Below are 21,102 nucleotides of genomic sequence, written 5' to 3' on the forward strand. Positions count from 1 at the left end.
TCACGATATTAAGTTTGTGGCATTCTAAAAGTTTGTGTATTAAATAATTTACAGTGACTGGGAAACATACAGTATATAGGTTAATATGGACATTTTTATATTATATTTAGATGTTTATATTTAGATTTAAAATTTAGTTAGATGTGTCTTGGTTCAAGTATAAAAATAATTGCCATAAATAAATAAATATAACTGCTGTGAACCTACTAGAATATTGAATTTGTTTCTAGTGGCTCATTTTTTTTTTTTTACAGTGTTTTTTTTAATAAACTGCATGAGTCATACTTGATAGCTTAATTCCCTTTGTGCTAGAACACTGTCTGGGGTGCATGATAATTCACCTTTTTAATTTAACAGCAGGAGGACGCGCGTAAATACGCACGCACTGTGACACACCCACGCGTAAACAAAGCACTGTTGCCCTAAAGGTCTCGGTGTAAGCTTCGTTGTTTGTTTGGGTGTTTTAAGGGGAAATTAACATACTATTTCTCGTTAATAAAATCATGAGAGGAGGAAGCAGTGAGTCAGAGTGTGTGGGAGGAAGAGGAGGAGGGGTGACCAGGGGACTCCAGATTTCGTAATCTCTCCAGCATGGTGACGCTGCTGCTGCTGCTGCTGCAAACTCCTTCGTTCCGTTTGGACTTGTAGCAGAGATATGCATCTCTTTAACACTTCTATAATCACAACAAGTTATTGAGCAACTAACAGAGAGACAGATATGTCCGCTCAAGGATTGTTAAGCAGCGTTTTCTCCTGCTCGCTAAGCCCCAAAACTATCTCCAAGCGCAGACTGAGACAGACCAGGAGCTTGGACCCGGCGTTGATGAGACATTATGGGACAGAAGGAGCTGAGGAGACGTCCTATAATGATAAGGTCAGTGATCCAACCTGGTAGCTTCACGGTGCAGGTGATTGGAGTTGTGTGTCAGATTTGATTGGCTGAAATGTCAGACAGCATCCAGGAACCCAGTGTTGCCAAAGATATCTGGAATCCTAATGCTTGGTGCAGAGGCATTACAAATGATTGTTAATAGTATAGTTAATAGTATAGCATAGTTCAATTATTTTCATAATGCTGATGACTGAAATTAATGCATTTCTTCATAAACTAAGGGGGTTGCATGTGTCCTAAAACTTTGGCTCAAGATGTGATTCAGAATTCTTACTTATATCATTTTGAAATGCTGTTTTATTTTCCAATTTGCATACATGAAATACATTACAAGAACTTTAAAGCTCAAGAGCGAACCGAACTTGAACTTGAGTTGTTGTCAGATTTGATTGGCTGAAATGTCAGACAGCATCCAGGAACCCAGTGTTGCCAAAGATATCTGGACTCCTAATGCTTGGTGCAGAGGCATTACATCTGGCTGCAGGCAGTGATGATAAGGGTTATAAGTCAGTGTTACATGGTTTTCATAATGCTGATGACTGAAATGAATGCATTTTTCATAAACTAAAGGGGGGTTGCATGTGTCCTAAAACTTTGGCTCAAGATGTGATTCAGAATTCTTACTTATATAATTTTGAAATGCTATTTTAATTTCTAATTGCATACATGAAATGCATTACAAGAACTTTAAAGCTCAAGAGCGAACCAAACTTGAACTCGGCTTTGCACAAATACTGCATCCAGATTCTGGAAGTGGCTGGAATTCCCTCAGGATGATGTAGCCAAGTACAGGATTGTCACCATTTCCCTTTTTATCTTACATTATTAACCTTTTTTTACTGTACATTTGGTGCATTCAACTATTATTTTATTTTCTCAAACTGGAAAGAAATCAAAAGGAGCTTGTTTTTTTCCACTATTGCAACAAGTCCATGACTAGTCCATGACAAACAATTAAGCTTTATTATGTGTGATCCCAGCTGATGCACTTGAGTTTGGTAGCTGCGTCACTGGACACCCAAAAAAGTGACTCAACTCATTCCTGTTGGTAGACTGATGTCAGCAGAAGCCTGTGCCAACTTGCTGATGTTGAAAGAGGTGTGGCTGGAAAACTTTGTCACATTTGGCAAGTGTCTAGTCAGACTTGAATAAAAGAAAAAAAAAAAAAAAAGCTTATTTCCTCACATCATAATATGAACTTTAAGGTGGAGCTCTGGAAAAAAGCGTGGAAGAAGCTTTGTCTATTTAATGATTTCCTGTGCAGTGAAGCTTCCAACCTGACAAAAGACAATGACAGTATCCCAAATGATCAAATCTGTGCATTGTGAATATGTACATATAGGGAAGGACCATTACTCTTATATAACTACTAATGAGCCTGAAACACACACTCATGGTCATTCCACATTGGGAAAAACAGTTTCCTGTTTCCATTTAAAGTGAAGCTTTTACTATTTTGTTGTTTCACAATGAACAAAGCAAAGCGAAAACAAAAAAAATCTAGATTTATTGATGTATGTATTTATCAGTAACCTCAGAGAAGAACGAAAGACCACCACACCATGTAAAGCAGCAGCAGCAGCAGTGCAGTAAATGCACAGTCTCTGTTAAAATAGCCTTCATATTACTAAAGGAAACACATCCCCTGAGTTATTAAAGCATGTTATAGGCTTGGACACATGGAAAAAGATTACTGTCAATGTTCATCTTCATGAGGAGGTTCCTTACTATGTCCAGGGCCGGCTTAAGGCGTATAGGCCATATAGGCGGTCGCTTATAGGGCGCCACCTTCTGGGGGGCCTGGCCGCGCTTATTTGTTAACAAAAGTGTAAATTGTAGTTAAACTGACTCAACACTTTTTTAATCCAACAATATTTTTTAAGTGTTTATTTATATTATATTAAATACAAAATCCGAATTTCTCCTATAGGCCACCAAAAGGCACTAAAAATCTGTTTTAGATTTATACTTGCAGTGTCACATGTTCACAATCTGAGCCCATCTGTACTGCTGTGCTTGAGCTGGTCCTCATGGTAACACTGTGTGTTTAGTATAATGGAAATGTATTACAGACTTGACATTATAATAGGCTTGTAATGAATACCAGGTATCTGGTCGCTCTTACAGTCATCAACAAGGACCCAGATCCTGCAGCCAGAGCCCTTAAAAATGTAATCACAGTAAATCTGAATGAAGCTGATTAATATTGGAGACAGCTCGGTGTCAGAGAGGATATTTAAAGTGATTTATGACTTTGGGGAGTGCTGTGCGTGCTGCCATTATGCTCGGAGAGCTGCACTACAGCTTAACTTTTGCCAAGCATTGTTAATTCCACTGAAGATAACAGCCTCAGACACATTGTGTTGGCATAGACATTCTCATTAATCACTGGTTATTTTTACCACTAATACTTTCGGGGGATATTTGTAGACAGTGTACAGCTCTATCTACTGTATTTCTAGAGCTCCAACATGCCAGTGAGAAGAAGAAGGAGCTAAGGTCTAAGACTCACATGGCCACGCTTGTCAGCTTAAACTGACAGTACTGTAAGTAAGTGCCTTACTGTACACTCCGCTCCAAGTCCGTAATGAAAGTCACATTTTCTGGGTGTGCAAATATCCAACCGGCAGTTCATTCAGGGACAATAGTATCCAAGATACCGTCCCAACAACATTAGTGAAGTCATTCAGACAGTGTTTCCCCCTTTTGCACAAAACACTGCTGCACCTCCGCCCAATAACAGCCCCAACTCTGCAAGACTCTTCTTTTATGAGATGTACTGTAACTCAGGCTGTGCAGGCCTCTTGTAAACAGAAAAACCTACTGTATTTAGTTTCTTGAATGCCATCCAGTGTATATTTATTGTGCTTAGAAGAGAGTAAATAGACATATTTGGAACCACGGCGTGCTATAAATGAGTCAAGGGAAATCCATTATTGCAATGTGTTTGGTTATATTGTATCCTAATCAATGCTCTGTAATATATCTGTGATGCATATGATTCATATGATCACCTAGTGCTAACTTAGAGTGGTGTGATCCTGGCATAAAAACCTTTCCGTTGTTTAAACAGCAGTGTCAGATTGGTATGTTTGATCTATGTTACAAGTGACCTTGTATTTTCCATAGGTTGAACATCACTGCGGTCTGTTAGAGGTGCACTCGCTCGGGGTCTCGGTAGTCCGAGCTGAGATGGAAAGCAGAGACATCTGGTTTACATGAAGAAAGCCTCAACGTTTTATTTCTCACAGTAGAGCAGCATGACCTGTTCCTTGGCTACGGTCCCTTAGGCACATATTTCTTCCCAAAGGAGACTGTCCGTGTGCATGGCATGGTGCTTAACCTGCTGGCTTTAAAATTTGGCATCATAGAATCCAGCTTGTGTTTGATAAGACAAATAAGCAGTGGGTTAGGTGGAAACATGGGTGGTAAAAGCATTACTTTGCATCAAGTCAATCGAATAATAACAGGCATATATGATCAGCTTCTTGTCGGTCAAAAGGCCTGACTCAATAGCAAGATACCTGCACTGAATGATAACATTCAGTTCACATGAGAAAACAGTCAGCAAGTGTTGGCATAGTGTGTAAAACAGTTAGTTGGGTTTTTTTTTTAGGGGCCATTCTTTTAGGTGTCTAAAATACGTTTTGCTGCCGGCCCCCGTCCACAGCAGTACATTAGTAACTCCTGTCTGCACTGACTATGGATAAGTACCTCATACAACCCCACCTCAAAACACCCAAACTATCCCTTTACGCTGATAGAAGAAAGACGTATGAACAGTCTTGGGTTTAGTTATTATATAGGCAAAGTGTCTGTCTTCACTCTTTCCCAGTTCCTCTGTGTATCACACTCAACAATGCAACTGGCCATCAAATAAGATCAATATGTTTACTGGAGAACATTATTTAAGATCCCAAATTCAATGGACACGCTGAATTGTGGGAGAGAAGACAAAACAACGAGCAGTTTTATGAGATTAGATCATTATGGTTTCTTTTGGTTTGGTTTGGAGAGTTACATAAACAGACATACAAGCTTCAAACTTTAAAGCAGCCTTAACAATATGCACATCTGCCCAGCATATTGCTCTATAGAACTAATCTTGATCGCCTTTGAATATCATGAGAGTAGCCATGACTGCCCCACCGCAGGTCTGTTTAATATGACTGCTGGATCCCTTCTCTGATCCACATAAGTGCCTAGCATTGGTTACAGTCATGTTTAGGATTCATTCACGCTCATTTTTTTTTCATTTCTGGCTGACTAGCTTCTGGATATGAAGACCTTGTGAGATATTTGAAAATATTGCCTCTTGGTTAAATCCCTTATGTAATTTATTAACTGTCATTCAATGTCTTTTTCTTTCTACGAAAGAATAAATCTTGTCTGTGGAAGATTTTGAAAGGCCCCCAGGCAGCTTGTGATGTAACCTTCATTCATTTGATATAATGCACAACAACCCTTCAGAGAAATAACTTTGTAAGTCACTTTAAACAGCCAGATCAGATGTCCAACTATAAAATACATCTCCTTTTGCTCAGGTTTCTCTGAGGGAGCCAGGAAATTGCAGGAACATATAAAGCCTTAGAGGGAGTCATTCACTATTGTGTGGCAGTAATGTAGTGACCAAATGAGGACATTAATCACTACGACAAAGATTAAGGGTTGTTATGTCACTCATCTTCTATCAAGCAAAATGCTTATTGTAAGTTTTATAAAGTGTGCATGGCTATCCTGTCACTGTTTCTGCTGTTTTAACATTGCACATAGAGTATAGTTTTTGTTGTGTGTTAAAGGTCTTATTGATAATTTTTTTTGTAGACAAATATTTAAAAAACAAAATAATACATCCACAGAGCCTGTAGAAATGTGCTGATTAAAAGTGTGGCTTTTTCTGAAAAAAAAATATTATGATTGTGAATTCATAATTTAAAAAATGTTGGCGGGTCCAAAATGAATGTTTTGTTTATCTCTGTGGAACTTATCTGACTATTGGTTCCCACTTGTGAGCCAATAGTAAAACAACGTTGGTATCATGTGGTATCTCTGGGTCGTCAGTTAATGTGTAAAAAACGGATAAATGTCTGAGATTGATGGTAAGTGCCTGGCAACGACTTGTTTTGAAGTAAATGCAATGTAACGGGGGAGGGAGAATGCGACTACTAGTGGTTGTATGTTATCAATGTTATCAATAGCACCTTTAAATCAGCATTGGCTTTTGGCCACATCTTTACAAAAGCCATTTTAATTTTATTCTCAGTCCCTTTATGTCCGGCTGGAGGAGGTTGGATTTATAGTTCTGTGGCAGATGGACAGATTGTGGTGTGTTTTTAGCATGTACTATGACAGCTTTTCTCTATAGGCATTAAAATCCATCCAGGGGTTTGATGACTCTGAATGATTATTCCACATTATTGATGAAATAGCTTTACGTGTAAATTCGCTGCTAGTTTAATTCTGAAATAGAACTATTTGCTATATTAAATTTCAAACTGTACAACCATGATGTGTCCCGTGGCTCCTTGAATATATTGGTGGAATAATTTGATAATGCAGAGAGAAAGAAAGGTTTGAGAGTCCTGTGCTGTTGGTCATCTGCGTTCCTCTGAGCACTGTGGAGGAGAGACGCCGGTCTGCAGTGGAAAGACCTTGTAGGAAACTGAAAACACCTCTCTGTTACAAAGCCACTTGAATCTTAGGAAAGGAAATTAACTTTGTTAAAAGCAAGAGAGGAAACATTTCAAATAAAACCCATACTAGTGAACTCATCAATGCTTCAATTGAAAACTTTCAAAGGAGTAAGTGATTTTTCATAAAGTTGGACATGTAGAATTTGCTATCTTATTGTAATCTATACACACAATCAACCCTGGTTGAGTCCTAGTCAACAGAATGAGTATTTAATCCAATCTGCAGGCTGATGCAGCTGCTGGTCTTCTCGCGATATGATATTAACACCCCGACAGCAGCACCTGCCTCAGCTGCTGCAAGAGGGTTGATATTTATTCAAACTAATGATCAATTATATCTGTTGAATTTTAATTTGTTTGTCTGATGTTTTTATAGCATCAAATAACTCATTAAAACCAAACTTCTGTCATGATGAGATACGTAACATGAGCTTCATTCAATTATGATATGACATTATTTCATATGGAATTGTTTCATATATCGTACATATTACTTTACACCATATTAAAATCATTTTTGTTTACATTCACATTAGAATTGCAATATATTTTAGAAAACGTTTTTATATCAATATCCATGATGATGCACAAAGCTTGATGAAAATAAATGCAAACGTCTTTAAAATATTATACAATTTAAAAAAAGGAAAATGTATGAAATTAGACATTTAGTAAGAACAACTGATGAAAACCATCAAAAATAAACATGTTACAGATTAAAATCTTAACGACTATATGTCATTTTGTGTTTATATGTAAAAATATAAAATAATAATAAAAAAAAATAAAAATATGGGAGAGTCAAAAGTGAAAATATTTGCAGAAACACCCTTGTCCAGTACAGCTTGTTTGTCTTTGTTACATTACCTCTGTTATTAGTGTGTTTGACTTGTTCTCCATGGCAACTCTGGCAAGACTCATGGGTATTGTAGTGTTTAGAGCGATCCCATGGATTTAGAATTCCGAATTTAGCAAACTTGGCTGACCTAATCAGTAGCTAATTAAATAATCTTTTAGGAACCATCATAGCTCTGTGCTACTCCCAGTCGATATATTGATTGTAGCTTACTGGTAAGACTGTCCTGCTGGTAACCTCCTCAGAGGGGATTCTTTTGTTAACTTGTGACCCGTCCGGTCAACCCCTCCCAATCCATTCATCAGCTGTGATGTTGGCACTGTGTAATGTAATCAGTTGCTGGGCTTGTTCCACTTTTAAACTGCACGTTGTCAGAGAGGACCTGGATCCAGGCTGGGAGCATGTGGACTGTATTTATGTGGGTTCATTTGGCATCAAGTGGTGGTCTACAACAAGTCTGAAGGGTGACTTCTCATCCGGTTGTAATGGGTGATCCCCTTCTGGAGCGAGGGACCTCCTATCTTGTGAGTAGATTGGATGCTGTTGTAGCTTAGCAGTGTGAACGATGCATTTATTGGCTTCTTGAAGGTTTCCCAGTATCACAGATAGTTTACAAAAGTGGAGGGAATAGTTAAAGGTAAAACATAATGACTTTAGCACACAAAGCAGTTTGAAAAGTATTGAAATTGTAAGTTTAACCCCTTACATTTAAGTGTTATGAATGAATGTCTTTCTATTTTTTCTCAGTGATCCATATCATTTTATTGAAACCCCTCCCTGATCAGCTCATCAGGATACATTTACTGAGCTTTTCTGTGTTTCTGCACACTATTCATGCAGCTCCACTTCTTCCCACTCCTCATACAGCAGCCTATGTGTGTCATCCCTGGTCTACATTTAGTAGCATTATTATTAGTTCAGTCCTACAAGGACCTTTTGTTAATTCTTTGACAATTGTTGTTGACAGCAAACCTTGAAAGCAAAGGAAAAAAATAGCAGACTGTCCTTGAATTTTTATACAGTCTGGAGTGTACATTAAAGCACATTTCTGTATTTACTTATTTTAAGAATAACAGGATGTGAGTAATTGAATGAGTTTTTGTGTTTGTGCTGGTTGTCTCCAAACTTTCAAGGACACAACACCAATGTTATTTTGGTTTTGTCAACACTGTTACACATATAATTGTAAAAAAAAAAGAAAGAAAAGAGCATTCGAGTGCAGTTTTTAAACATCTAATGCAGAATTAACTATAGAGTGTATAGTGGCACTTGGGGAAAACTCTTCCCGCCATGCCTCCATTCAACAGCTTCCTGAGTACTGAGGAATATTCATCACCTCACTGGATCTAGTTCAAGTGTGGTTGATTAATCAGAGTTTCTAATCTGGCTATATTGTATGAACTACCTTGCACGTTTCCTCTCATTGTATCGCAGGGAGCACTAACAAAAGCGTTGTGTTTCAACAAGGCCTTGAATTAAAGTTAGGGGACTGCACAGCCAAGGAAAGTGCACCTTGGTGTGCACTCACTGGCACAGGAGAGAGATAAATTATACGTTGATGCATTTAAATATGGCTGCTTTGTTGTAACGGTATATGAGGAACATTAGGAATAAAGTAACAAGCATTGTTGGGCTTCTTTCTGTTCAGATGGCTCATGACGTTGTAGAGAGGCAGCCGGGACAAATGTGGTATTTTCATTTTAAGGTTAAGGCTTCATCAGTGACCGTTGTAATCGGGAGCTCAGAAACAGTAACTTCATCCAGCTTTGACAAGCTTCTGTAACAACTGGGAGCAGCTGTTTGGGTCTGACTTTCTTCCACTGTGACAAATATGAAAAACTTATAAAACGCTGTGTTAGAAAAAGCCATCCACAAGTCAAAAAATATGATTATTTATAATTATTATACAGAAGTGTTTATTTTCTTATTGACTTATCCGTCTTCTGGCAATTATGATAAGAGGAAATAAATGACTTTCAATATTGCACCAAAGCGATTGTGCACTCTAACGTCATGTCTGGACATGATGCACTAATAACCTATGATTATAGAATAGCTAAAGGGGCTTTGCATCAAAATGCTGTACGCAATACTTGAAATTCCACACGAAAAAAAAAAAGTTGAGTAGCTTTCATTCGAGAAAGTCACTTCACTGACAGACAGAAATGGTGGGAACCCAGCCCGCCCATCATCAGATAGGAGAAAGTTTCCACTCCCTTGTAGTCACACAAGAGGAATGTCTGAACAAAATGGGTAGATCACTGCAAACGTGACTGTATTTTGCGGTCACTGACTTTCACAGAATTGCAAAATACTGTATGGCATACAGGTAACACTGTTACCTCTTTATATTCTTGGCTGTAGTTGTCACTAGTTCCGTCACTGTTTCAGTTTATTAAAAGACATAATAAGAAGCTGTAGAAACAGAAATCATTTCCAAATATTAAAAGTTAGGCAAGGTTATAAGTTAGTATGGGGATTATTATAAACTTTTTTGGTATATAGAGTATTTTTTGCTTTTTTTTATTTGATGATGAACAGACTATTATGAATACGTGATGCACATATAAAATAAAAAAGTACAGAAAGAATTAAAATGCAGCTACATTCGTCATGTATTTAATAATTTCATATTTTTTTAGAAACATTGTTTTCAAACCAGAGTGGAAATAGAAAACCTGGAACAGCAAACTGATCTATAAAGTATTTATTGCTCTTTATTGCATTATTATATAGTCAGTCAGGCTCCTTGATTAATCCGTTTATCCAGTGATCTCATTGGTCAGTGCCAAGTTGTTTACAGGTTTTGATCCTCTAAAGTTGACCTGCTCCAGAACAGGTTAGCCATGCAGCATCGGTTACCATGGTGATCCACCCGGTGAGCCAGCTTCGTGATGTATGAAAACCCAAGTTAAACCCAAAGATAGCTGGCTATAACCCACTGATCTCGCTTCGTGGTGGAGGCCTCAGGTCTGCAGCTCAGAGGATGTTGGCAGTGAATATTGTTTAATTGTAAAAGTCACTTGTCGGTTAAAAATGTTTCCTAGTTCCAGCTGCTACATTGTGAGGATTTCCTGCTTGCTTTGGTCTTACAGTATGTGCGTGTAAATTGAGATTGTTGGTCACACAAAAGACGCAGTTTGAAATATGTCATCTAGGGCTAATAAATTATGTATTTTCTGACATTTTATATGTCAAATGATTAATTAATTTGTCAAGAAATAATTGTCAGACTAATCTATAATAAACACAAAATGAAGCCCAACAGTTGATTGAAATTGAACTGCTGAAATGTAGCCATACTGTAAAATAATAAGATCTTCTGTAGAGTTACATTATTATGTGTATTTTATATACAAATAACTATTAATGAACATTATTTTCTTGCTTTATAATGCATTGTGTCTGCCTCTAAATCATGCTTTTGTGCAGTTAAGGCATTATTCTATCGCTACCAGTCCCGATAGAAGACACCAGTCGCCGATCTATCGCTGATCATTTCCCATTTGGTTCCCAGATGCAAACAGCGTAGAGACCGGTGACCACTGCCTTTGTGCAGTAAGCATATGGCCAAAGAAAATATGTTCGTCATATATCATATTTATACTGTGCTCTGCCATACTGTTTGTGTAGTAGAAAATAGTATGCTACTTTAGTACAGTCCTAATTCTCATTTAATGGGAGTGAGCCACTTTACTGTAAGCCTTATCCTGATAATGACTTACTAAGCCTCTTTGGAACATGGCTCATATGATTGGCTTGACCGTACTGGATCAAAGCGCAGTAATCTCCAGCATGGAGATGCTCAAAGGTTGAGGATTTCAGATCAGATTATTTGCCTCATCGTCTCCACACTGCTAAATCTTCAGGATGGCTCATCTGTAGCAATGTTTCCCCAATGAAGTGTTTTTTTATTTATGAAAATGTGTTTGATTTAGATTGATGATACATTATTCATAAATCAGTGGAGTGCGCGCTCAAATGATTCGCATGCGGCGCCATGCACTTTATTGAGTGGAGCAGGGACAGAATTAAGATGAGGTATTTCACATTTTATGGTAAAGTGTGTTTGCATTATTTATAAGCATATTCTTGCTGCTTGTAAATTAAAATAATCTCAGTATTCTTGCTGCACTATGGTACATCACAAATGCTGCATGCTGACGTCAAGAAGTCAATACCATTTAGACATTATCTGAAAGCAAACTGTCTTTACAGTGTCAGTTTTTGTCAGGAGAAACAGCAGATGATTAATGTTGTCAGGACTTCCAGCTGGCAGGTGAAGCAAAGGTATCTGTCAGTTCATACAAGCTGAGGGTCTGTAGAAGGTGGGGGATTGGTCGTGAACTTAGATGGTGACAGAAATGATTGATGTATCTGATGTGTTGTGTATGTGTCCTCAGGGTGACTTCACCTGGAGCAGCGTGTCAGGGCGTAGCGTTGGCCTGAAGTCCGTCCCTCTGCAAAGCCTCTCAGAGTTGGAGAGGGTTCGTCTCCAGAACGTGGCCTTCGCGCGACTGCTTCGGGATCGCGACCTTGGCTGCCACATCGCCATCCCTAAATGTATTAAAACACACTCTCACACTAATAGTCTATTAATAGTCAAAGAATTATTTTCCTTTTTGCCAAAGGGTGTCGAGCTCATGATTGACTGCAGTAAACTCTTGCGGCTTAATTGATTTCATGTTGTGAGATTGTCTACCTTAAACACACTCTAATGGCCTGTGTAATCGCAGTCCACTATTTTAGTATATAGTTTCTTATTCTGGTTTTGTAGTCTTTTGTAACATTCAAAACTTTGTTCTCATCCAACACAAATTGTCAAAGGAAGTAAATGTTTGATATGCAGCTGTCAATTGATTTAAATATTTAAATGAATCACACATTTTTTATCTGTTCAAAATGTACCTTAAAGGGAGATTTGTCAGGTATTTAATATTCTTATCAACATGGGAGTGGACAAATATACTTGCTTTATGCAAATGTATGTATATATTTATTATTGGAAACCAATTAACAACACAAAACCCTCACAGGTACTGCATTTAGCATAAAATATGCTCAAATCATAACATGGCAAACTGAAGCCCAACAGGCAACAACAGCTGTCAGTGTGTCAGTGTGCTGACTTGACTATGACTTGCCCCCAAAACTGCATGTGATTATCATAAAGCGGGCATGTCTGTAAAGGGGAGACTCGTGGGTACCCATAGAACCCATTTTCATTCACATATCTCGAGGTCAGATGTCCAGGGACCCATTTGAAAATGGCCATGACAGTTTTTCCTCGCCAAAATTTAGCACAGTTTGGAGCGTTATTTAGCCTCTTTCGCAACAAGCTGGTATGACCAATGGGTTCCTTAGGTCCTTAAAACTGAGCCCGCTACAACCTCCGAAAGATATGATTGCGTTAATGCGTTAAAGAGATTAGTGGCGTTAAAACGAATTTGCGTTATCGTGTTAACTTCGACAGCCCTACTTTGGAGTATATGATGTCACTGTCTATGACAATGAAAGATGTTGTTGTTCACCTGTATTGGGGTCATGAATTAAGATTCAAACTCCACGTCTTTGTCTTGACAATTTATCAGCAGTTTGTCTGCATTTGTTAGCTTCATTAGTATTGTCTTTATTTAACTGTGACACCTCTGCCTCTTTCCAGATAAACACAAACACAAGAAGCTCCTTCGGCGGAAGTTGGATTCATTATCTAAAGAAAAAGGTAATCTGGAATATACTGGATACACTTTATACTATAGGGGGAATGTTAGTGCTCTCCCTCACACTCTTGTTGTATTATTGTTAGTCTCGCCAAACCAGTGAAGATAAACAGTTATTTTTCTAGGTCTGTGAGAGAGAGAGAGAGAGAGAGAGAGAGAGAGCCACTGAGTCCTTTCAGTTTCTAATCTAGTCAGCTTCTAACACTTGAAAAGACACTCTTTGGTCCTTTTGGCTGAAGCTGTATAGACTCACCGAAGCAGCTGTTTGATCAGAATCTACAGTAACGGTAAAGCAGCCTCAGAGGGAGCTGTGATCTTCGCCCACAGCACTGCCCCCCGCCTGCTGCAACAATCTGGCAGCAAAAGTGATGTTCTCTGTCAGCCAGGCAGTCGAGGGAAATAACAAAAACAATCTTAAGTGGTGGCTCATTCATTACAGCCTGTCCTCCGGCACGGCCAGCCCCCTCTTTCCTCTTTTCCCCTTTTGTTTACAAAGGCACTTCAGAAACTATGTGCTCTGTGACTCTGAATATTGAGTGAGCACTGCAGAACACTGTTCGAGGCATTTTGAGCAGCATTTGTTTAACAGATCAAGTTTGAATAAAAAGAGTGAGTGCAAAGACGAGACAGTCTTAGTACAGAAAGTATACGCTCCAAAAGGTCAACATGCTGACATGACTTGCACATCCCAGTTGACTTGAAGCCAACAAGATGAACTTTAAAGTCTCTTTGCTGTCTTGCCCTTCCCCCTCACACAGAGACGATGCCCCAGGCGTTTGGCATACCGCTGTCGCAGGTCATATCCAACGACCGCACACACAAGCAGCGGCACGATCCCCCGCGGGAGGAGCACAGTGACCCCACAGAGTTGATGCTCTCCTTCCTTCACCTCAACTCCAGCTTCAGAAGGGGCAACAGCAAAGAGCTCTCCAGCAGCAACTCATCACTTAGCTCCAATTCTGAGACCCCTAATGAATCACCTCTGCTCAGCACGCCCGACACAGCCCCACGGACACGCAGGAGGGTAAGCTCCTTAGACCTTTTTTTTGGGATATTCACTCAGTGAGTAACCATTTAATCACCACGTTTTATCACATCAGTCACTGTACCGTTGTCGCCCGTCTGCTCGACAGGGAGGAGTATCTGTGGATTGCATCACCGATCTTGACGATAACCAGTCTCGGCTCTTGGAGGCCCTTCAGCTCTCTCTGCCGGTGGAGGCAGCTGGCAACAGAAAGAAGCACCACGACAAAAAGCTCAGCCTTAACCCTATTTACAGGCAGATGCCCCGGGTGGTGGATCTCTGCTGCCAGCACCTGGAAAAATACGGTACACATTATCAAAATTGAAAAGTAACACTATGTAAAAAATAGTGCAATTATAACAAAAAAATAAAATAGTGTTCATATAAGCTTGTGAATCATTTTAAAACCAATTTAAATGTCTTTAATATAATAGCCACAATATTGGCACTAAGAAAGCATCTTCATCTTTGCTTACAGGTTTACAGACGGTGGGAATTTTCCGTATCGGGAGTTCCAAGAAGAGAGTACGACAGGTACAATTAACACACCTCTCCACTTGAATATATGGCAACAACTATTTCAATCAGGAGAGACTCGTATGAATTGAATGGTAATTTATTACAAAATGCACAAATTTATGAATAGTAACAGTCTTTGGCGATTTAGACCCAATGTGATTATAGTAAGGGGGAAGTGATGCCGTAGTTGGATTAGGAATATTCCCCCCGGGTCTAGACACTGGTGAAGGTGGTAGTGAAAAGATTGATGCAGATCCAATGAATGAAGTGGAGCAGGATTACTCTGATGGGATGAATCTGGAGGTGATGGGGTGGTGGATCAGTTTGTGCTGATACTGACACTGAAAGCAGCATAGAGGAGAACAGTTTTAAACTTTTGACAGCAACGATGTGATTGGTTTAGGGAGATATGGCAAGATCTGATTGGTCACTTAAAAAGGTAGACGCCCATAATCAGCTGACATAGTAATAGCCCATGAAAGAGAGAGATCCACAATAAATGACAATGAATGAGATTGCACCTCTAGTCTTCCTGACTGAATTTATGCATAAATATTCCATCCAGCTTCGCAAGGACTTTGACCAGGGATGGGAGGTACATTTGGACGAGGAGCACAGTGTCCATGATGTAGGCGCGTTGCTAAAAGAGTTCCTCAGAGACATGCCTGACCCGCTGCTAACAAGAGAGCTCTACACAGCCTTCATCAACACAATGTGTAAGGAGCACACGCGCATACACACAAGCAAAAAATAACAAGTCACCATTCTTGTTAAAATGTTTAGTTGTGTTGATTTTGTTTTTAACTTGGCCTTTTTATTTTTTCTGCAGTGCTGGATTATTCAGAGCAAGAGAGCGCCATCCAGCTCCTGATATTTCTGCTGCCTCCCTGTAACAGCGACACGCTGCAGCGCCTCCTCTGCTTGTTGTCCACAGTGGCTGCACATGCCGAAGACAGCTTGGACATTGATGGACAGGAGGTAAAGACACTGTACATGTCCTGTTTTTGTGGCAATGTAAAAACAGGTGCAAACACAAACAAGATGAGATTTAAGACACAAGACAAGGTGTCGATATTTTGGCCTTGCATTGGGAGTAAACGAAAGAAAATGAGCAGCTATCACTGCAAAGCATAAATAAACCGTTTACAAGTTTATTGTGACTGTGATGAATCCCAGCAGCCATCTGAAGGCAATAAGACAGATGCTTGTTACACCTGCAGCCTCTAATTTGAAGAAAGTGATGTGCCAAAGTGTAGCGCATTATGCATTATGATCCAATGTGGGTGTCTTGATTAAATGATGTACAACCAACACTAAACACACCGCACTAACACTGTGTTTCTACATGCATCATTATATATCATTCATTTCCCCAGTTTATGTGATGTAAACAACAAGAAGTGAAAGTAAATTGCGACATAGTGTCGCAATTTACTTTCACTTCTTGTTGTTTACATCACATATTGTTTTCTTACTCCGTGAGGCCAGTCTGGGCACAAAGTCACTTTTGTTGTAATGATCATCTTTTCATATTAATCGTAGTTATTGACTACTAATCGTCACAATCATAGACTGTTAGAAGTGGACCTAGTCACCGGGATGTCACCCATTGGTTTGTGGACTTACTGGGATTACTCCCAGACTGGACAACGCCGTGGTAGCGACCTGTCAATCACAAGGTAGCCACACCATAAAGCATCCCCTGCTTTATGGTCTATTTGACTCTAAATGGGACCATCATTTACTAAATGAACATCATGCTGTATTGAAGAAGACTTGAAACTAGCGATTGAAACCATAAACTCATGTTTACAATGTTTATTCAGGTAATAAATTAAGTGAGAAGTAGGGTCATTTTCTCATAGACTCATAGACAGGAGTCGCCCCCTGCTGGCTATTAGAGAGAATGCAAGTTTAAGGCACTTCCACATTGGCTTCACTTTTCAGACCCCGGAGGTTGCCCACCGGTCACAGTGGAGATGAATTGTTTCCCACGGATCTAAAATCAGTTTATCTTGGCCTCAGTCCTGCAGCATACATACTGTAACAGTGAACAGGAGGTCTGCCTGGTCTCTTTGAACAAAAGAAGGCAGAGCCAGCCTTATTGATGGTGGCAGCAGGGCTGTGTTAGGTGCACATTCCCAAGATTTCCAGGGTGCCAAAGAGGGTCTGACTACAACAAAAGACTGTTAATACCATAATTACAGTACTCTATGAGCCTAAGAGCTTTCACTCCTGTGTGTTAGCACATGGGCAGATTAAAAGAAAATCTAGGGTAATTTAACTCCATTGTTAACTTTCATATAAATCACTTCAGTCTAGAAGACATTTCTTGTAATTGGAGGGGTCAAATATGGGTAACCACATATAATAATTTGGCTGTGATGTGAGAGGTTTACTAGCAAAGCTGCATTAGATTAGTTCTGCTTTAAAGGACCAGTGTGTAACATTTAGGCGGATCTACCGGCAGAAATGGAATATAATATTAATAAGTATATTTTCGTTAGTGTATAATCACCTGAAAATAAGAATCGTTGTGTTTTCGTGAGCTTAGAATTAGCCGTTTATATCTACATTGGGAGTAGGTCTCAGTCTGCCACCATGTTTCTACAGTAGCCCAGAATCGACAAACCAAACACTGGCCATTCGCCATTCGCGTTTTCGCGTCCTACATGCTTGGCACACCAAAGAAGCTTCAGTTGGTTGCAATCTGCAACCTCACCACTAGATGCCACCAGATCCCACACACTGCACCTTTAACCTGAAGATTATTGGTTAAGAAATTTGTATGAAAGAAATCATATTCTACTATGTAGAAGAGTTGCTGGAATCCATACATTCCTGTACCTGAATAACTGTCATCCACCATCAAATCAGTCATCCGACAAATCAATTCTGTCCTCTGTTTTGTTTAGATCACAGGAAACAAGATGACGCCGCTCAATTTAGCCACCATCTTCGGGCCCAACCTCTTGCACAAGCAGAAAAACTCAGACAAGGAGTTTGCGGTCCAGAGTTTTGCTCGTGCGGAGGAGAGCACCGCCATCATCGGCGTGCTCCAAAGGATGATCGATACATACGATACGCTATTTATGGTAAGCCTTTTCTCACTGCAAACCAAAAGGCATTCAAACAGTTAAAGACAAACCCTGAGCTTAATCAAACAATCTCAAGGTCTTAGTCAGGTCTTCTTTTTCTGGGAGTGACTCCTAAGCTTAATAGAGTGGAGCCACCTAATGAAATGTAAACATTAGCTTTATGGGTTCTGAGAAGCGTTTACAGTCAGTAGTGTCAGAGTACAACAGAATATCATGCAACTCTCTCCTGAACCTTGTGAAATTAAGTTTAGTGAATACTCTTTTTGGTGCACAGCAAATGAGAAGCCTCACTGGAGGAGAGGTTACAAAGAGTCATTCCAGTCTCTGTTTTGTTTGTAGTCAATGACTGGGAGCAAGGGCAAGATCCTCATCTGCATAATGTGTGCTGCTTTACACCAGAAACTTAAGTGCTGATGCACTTAATTGGAGTATCTGAAAATGATCTGTTATGGAAGCCAGAGGGCAAAAAAAAAGCCCATCAGACATTCGCTCTGCGCCATTAGTTCTGCTTTTCTAAACTGCTGTTAATGTTAATTCCGCTTTATATACAGTACCATACAAACAGCATGCTGTCATATTGCATCATAGGCACTATGTAAATTCAGTCAACATAAAATTGTTGGTATAAAAGAGCAATTCACTGAATGGGGTAAACTTTAAAAATAAATCTGCTCTGATGATAATGCTGTTATTTGTATGCAGTACAGAGACTGGAGAAGAAGTGCATACTCAAGTGTGATTAATTATTAAGGCAAATGAATACAAAGAATGCATCTTTACAAATGTTATGAGCTTCAGTGAAACTGTGTTTTGGTTCTCACAGGTTCCTGCTGACCTGCAGAATGAGGTGCTGATGAGTGTGCAAGAAACTGATCCCGATGTTGTGGATTACTTACTGCGGAGGAAGGCCTCTCAGCACTCGTGAGTTTCCACCTTTTGTCTCATTGTTTGTGTATGTGTGTGCTGCTGTCCCTCTGCCCAAGCCTCCAAATGATCGAAATAAAGAAATACATTACGCTCCCTCAGGTGATATTTATTGTATCTATAATCCTTATTGTGTGTTTCTGCAGCGAGCCAAGTCTCCTCAGAGCAGGAGAGCCCTTCTGTCTGACTGAGAGATGCTTATCCAACGACTCCATCAAAGCATCTAGTGGAGAGGTGTCTCCCTATGACAACAACTCTCCTGTCCTGTCAGATCGACTGCTGTGTAAATATCCAGAGGACAGCAGTCCCATCTCGGATGGGATCTCCAGACTCTCTGGGCAGTACAAACTCAGCGGCCGTTCTAAAGACGGATCGGGCAGCACCTCTCCTACACTTTCTACGGATAAAGGTGAACTAAGTTCATTGCAACACATACTTTACTATGATAACGTATAGTTTAAAGGAATAGTTTGACATTTTAGGATATACTTATTCACTTTCTTGCTGACATTTAGATGAGAATATTGATACTACTCTCAGTTACCTGAAGGCCAACATAGTTCTCCGACACGCTTGGAAAGGGAGGGGTCAGTGCAGGGGTATTCAGTTGGTTGCGATCTGCAACATCGCCACTAAATGCCACTAAATCTTACACACTGGACCTTTAAAGACAAAAAAAAACTTTTGAATTTGCAATGCCTCTTGTATTTGGTATAATGTCAATTAAAAGAAGATGAAAGACGTATTATATAGTTAGCATTCAAAAACAGCAGCTCCCATGAGGCTGAGATTTATGAGATATGTTGTTGATGATTGCTAACAATAATAATGCTAACTCTAATTGTAATCTACTTGCTCTTTGAAATCCCACTTTAGTTTTATTAAAATGGAAATCTTCCCAAATAGTACTTGTACTACAGTAGTAGATGGTCATTTATCTTTAGAATGTGGTCCGAAAAAAACCTTAATATCATGTTTTAGCTTTTTAAAACAGATGAAAGAGACATGAGCACATTGTCTAGCCAAGGTTAGGGGACCAGAAGTTTTCCTAAAAATTCAAATATTGATAAAACACCAAAGTAAGTAATCCTCTTGCTGTTTTTGTTCCTATTAGAGGCCTCAACGGATAATTTCTGGGACACCTGGCATGGACTGTTCAGCAAGGACTTTACTGGCCATCATATCACTGGTAATAAGATCCTGTGTACATGTTGCTGCAGATGGTCATGAGATATGTAATGAATGCCGGATGCTAATGAAGGGTTTCTCCCAGGCTCCCTCGGAGACGTGTCGGAATGTGAGTCGTACGGCTCTTCGGAGGGGCTGAGCAGTCACCAAGGTAACAACAAGCTGCCCGTCAGGCCAACACAAACCTCATTGGGCGTGCTGGAAATCAGACCACACCCCCCGGTGACTCGCAGCAGCAGTGGTCCTCACGACCAGAGAGGACCTCAATCATCATTACATCAGGGATTGAGCAGCCAATCAGGAGCCCTCAGCTCAGGCAACTTAGCAGAAAGGACAGGACAGCATGCACGTCCTTTGCTTAAGGTCAGAACGGACGATTTGTCTGCCCTTCACTGCTCTGGACAGCTGAGGGAGACCCATATTTCTTACTCCACACCCTCCCTCTTCACGTATCAGCCCGACTCACAAACCCCACAGCTGTCCCAGCAAAGCCCTGCCACCCAGTTTGTAGATACTGCAGACGCCTCCGGGCCTGGGACAGAAAAGGGTCCTGGTACACCCAACTGGCAGACGGAGAGGTGGCATATATGGCATATACTGTCAAAAGAAAATGCAGATGCCCTGCCTGAAACCTTGGTGTGATGCACCCTTTGACTTTGTTGAACTGTACTGAAGACTTTAAGAGAAAGAGGCCATTCTCCTGTCACATCATCAGTTGCTGAAATGCTACCGTCCGTCCGTATATGCAGTATTAGTTAATGTTTCTCATGATACACTGACGGGACTTAACACAAACCAACATCTTAGATGTGATCTTATTTAACAGGGTTGTTTTTTTTAACTGTTTATATACATTAATGTTGCATATTTAAACATGATATAAATAATATTTTGTTGTAGTTTACTTCAATGTGTTGTAGTCATTAACATATTTGCAACACAACCATCAAAACGTTTTATTTGGATGACATGAATGTTTTTTTTTGAAGCTCAATGTAAAAATATAAATCCGGTTTATGTTCTAATATTGCTTTAAATGTGTACTGTAGTGCCTTGATATGTACTAAGGCTACGTTAACATCACGTTTTGTTACAGGCTCCAATTATAATCTATTTGTGAATTCATACTTCATCTTCTAAACTGTAGACATATCGTACGTGTAGGAAAACGGCAGCATGACTTAGAAT

At 39.8% G+C, this 21,102-nt stretch overlaps 1 protein-coding gene across 1 annotated transcript; it reads left to right on the top strand.

Annotated features, from left to right (window-relative positions):
- Positions 1–530: 530 nt before the first annotated feature.
- On the top strand, positions 531–20,927 carry LOC141782611 (rho GTPase-activating protein 6). Its single transcript, XM_074659167.1, has 13 exons — positions 531–874; positions 11,845–12,004; positions 13,104–13,163; positions 13,920–14,185; positions 14,295–14,490; positions 14,664–14,719; positions 15,270–15,420; positions 15,534–15,682; positions 17,620–17,799; positions 18,626–18,723; positions 18,873–19,135; positions 19,841–19,915; positions 20,000–20,927. The coding sequence occupies exons 1-13, from the start codon at positions 719–721 to the stop codon at positions 20,554–20,556; spliced, it is 2,367 nt and encodes a 788-aa protein (XP_074515268.1). The 5' UTR covers positions 531–718; the 3' UTR covers positions 20,557–20,927.
- Positions 20,928–21,102: the final 175 nt, after the last annotated feature.

Source organism: Sebastes fasciatus, chromosome 14 (genome assembly GCF_043250625.1).
Source record: "Sebastes fasciatus isolate fSebFas1 chromosome 14, fSebFas1.pri, whole genome shotgun sequence".
Taxonomy (NCBI): domain Eukaryota; kingdom Metazoa; phylum Chordata; class Actinopteri; order Perciformes; family Sebastidae; genus Sebastes; species Sebastes fasciatus.

What these genes read in the sequence shown, in the direction of transcription:
- LOC141782611 (XM_074659167.1), top strand. Translation starts at nt 719, where the DNA reads ATGTCCGCTCAAGGATTGTTAAGCAGCGTTTTCTCCTGCTCGCTAAGC. An exon ending in TTCATTATCTAAAGAAAAAG is followed by an intron (nt 13,164 to 13,919) that starts GTAATCTGGAAT and finishes CCCCTCACACAG; the next exon opens with AGACGATGCCCCAGGCGTTT. An exon ending in CCAAGAAGAGAGTACGACAG is followed by an intron (nt 14,720 to 15,269) that starts GTACAATTAACA and finishes TATTCCATCCAG; the next exon opens with CTTCGCAAGGACTTTGACCA.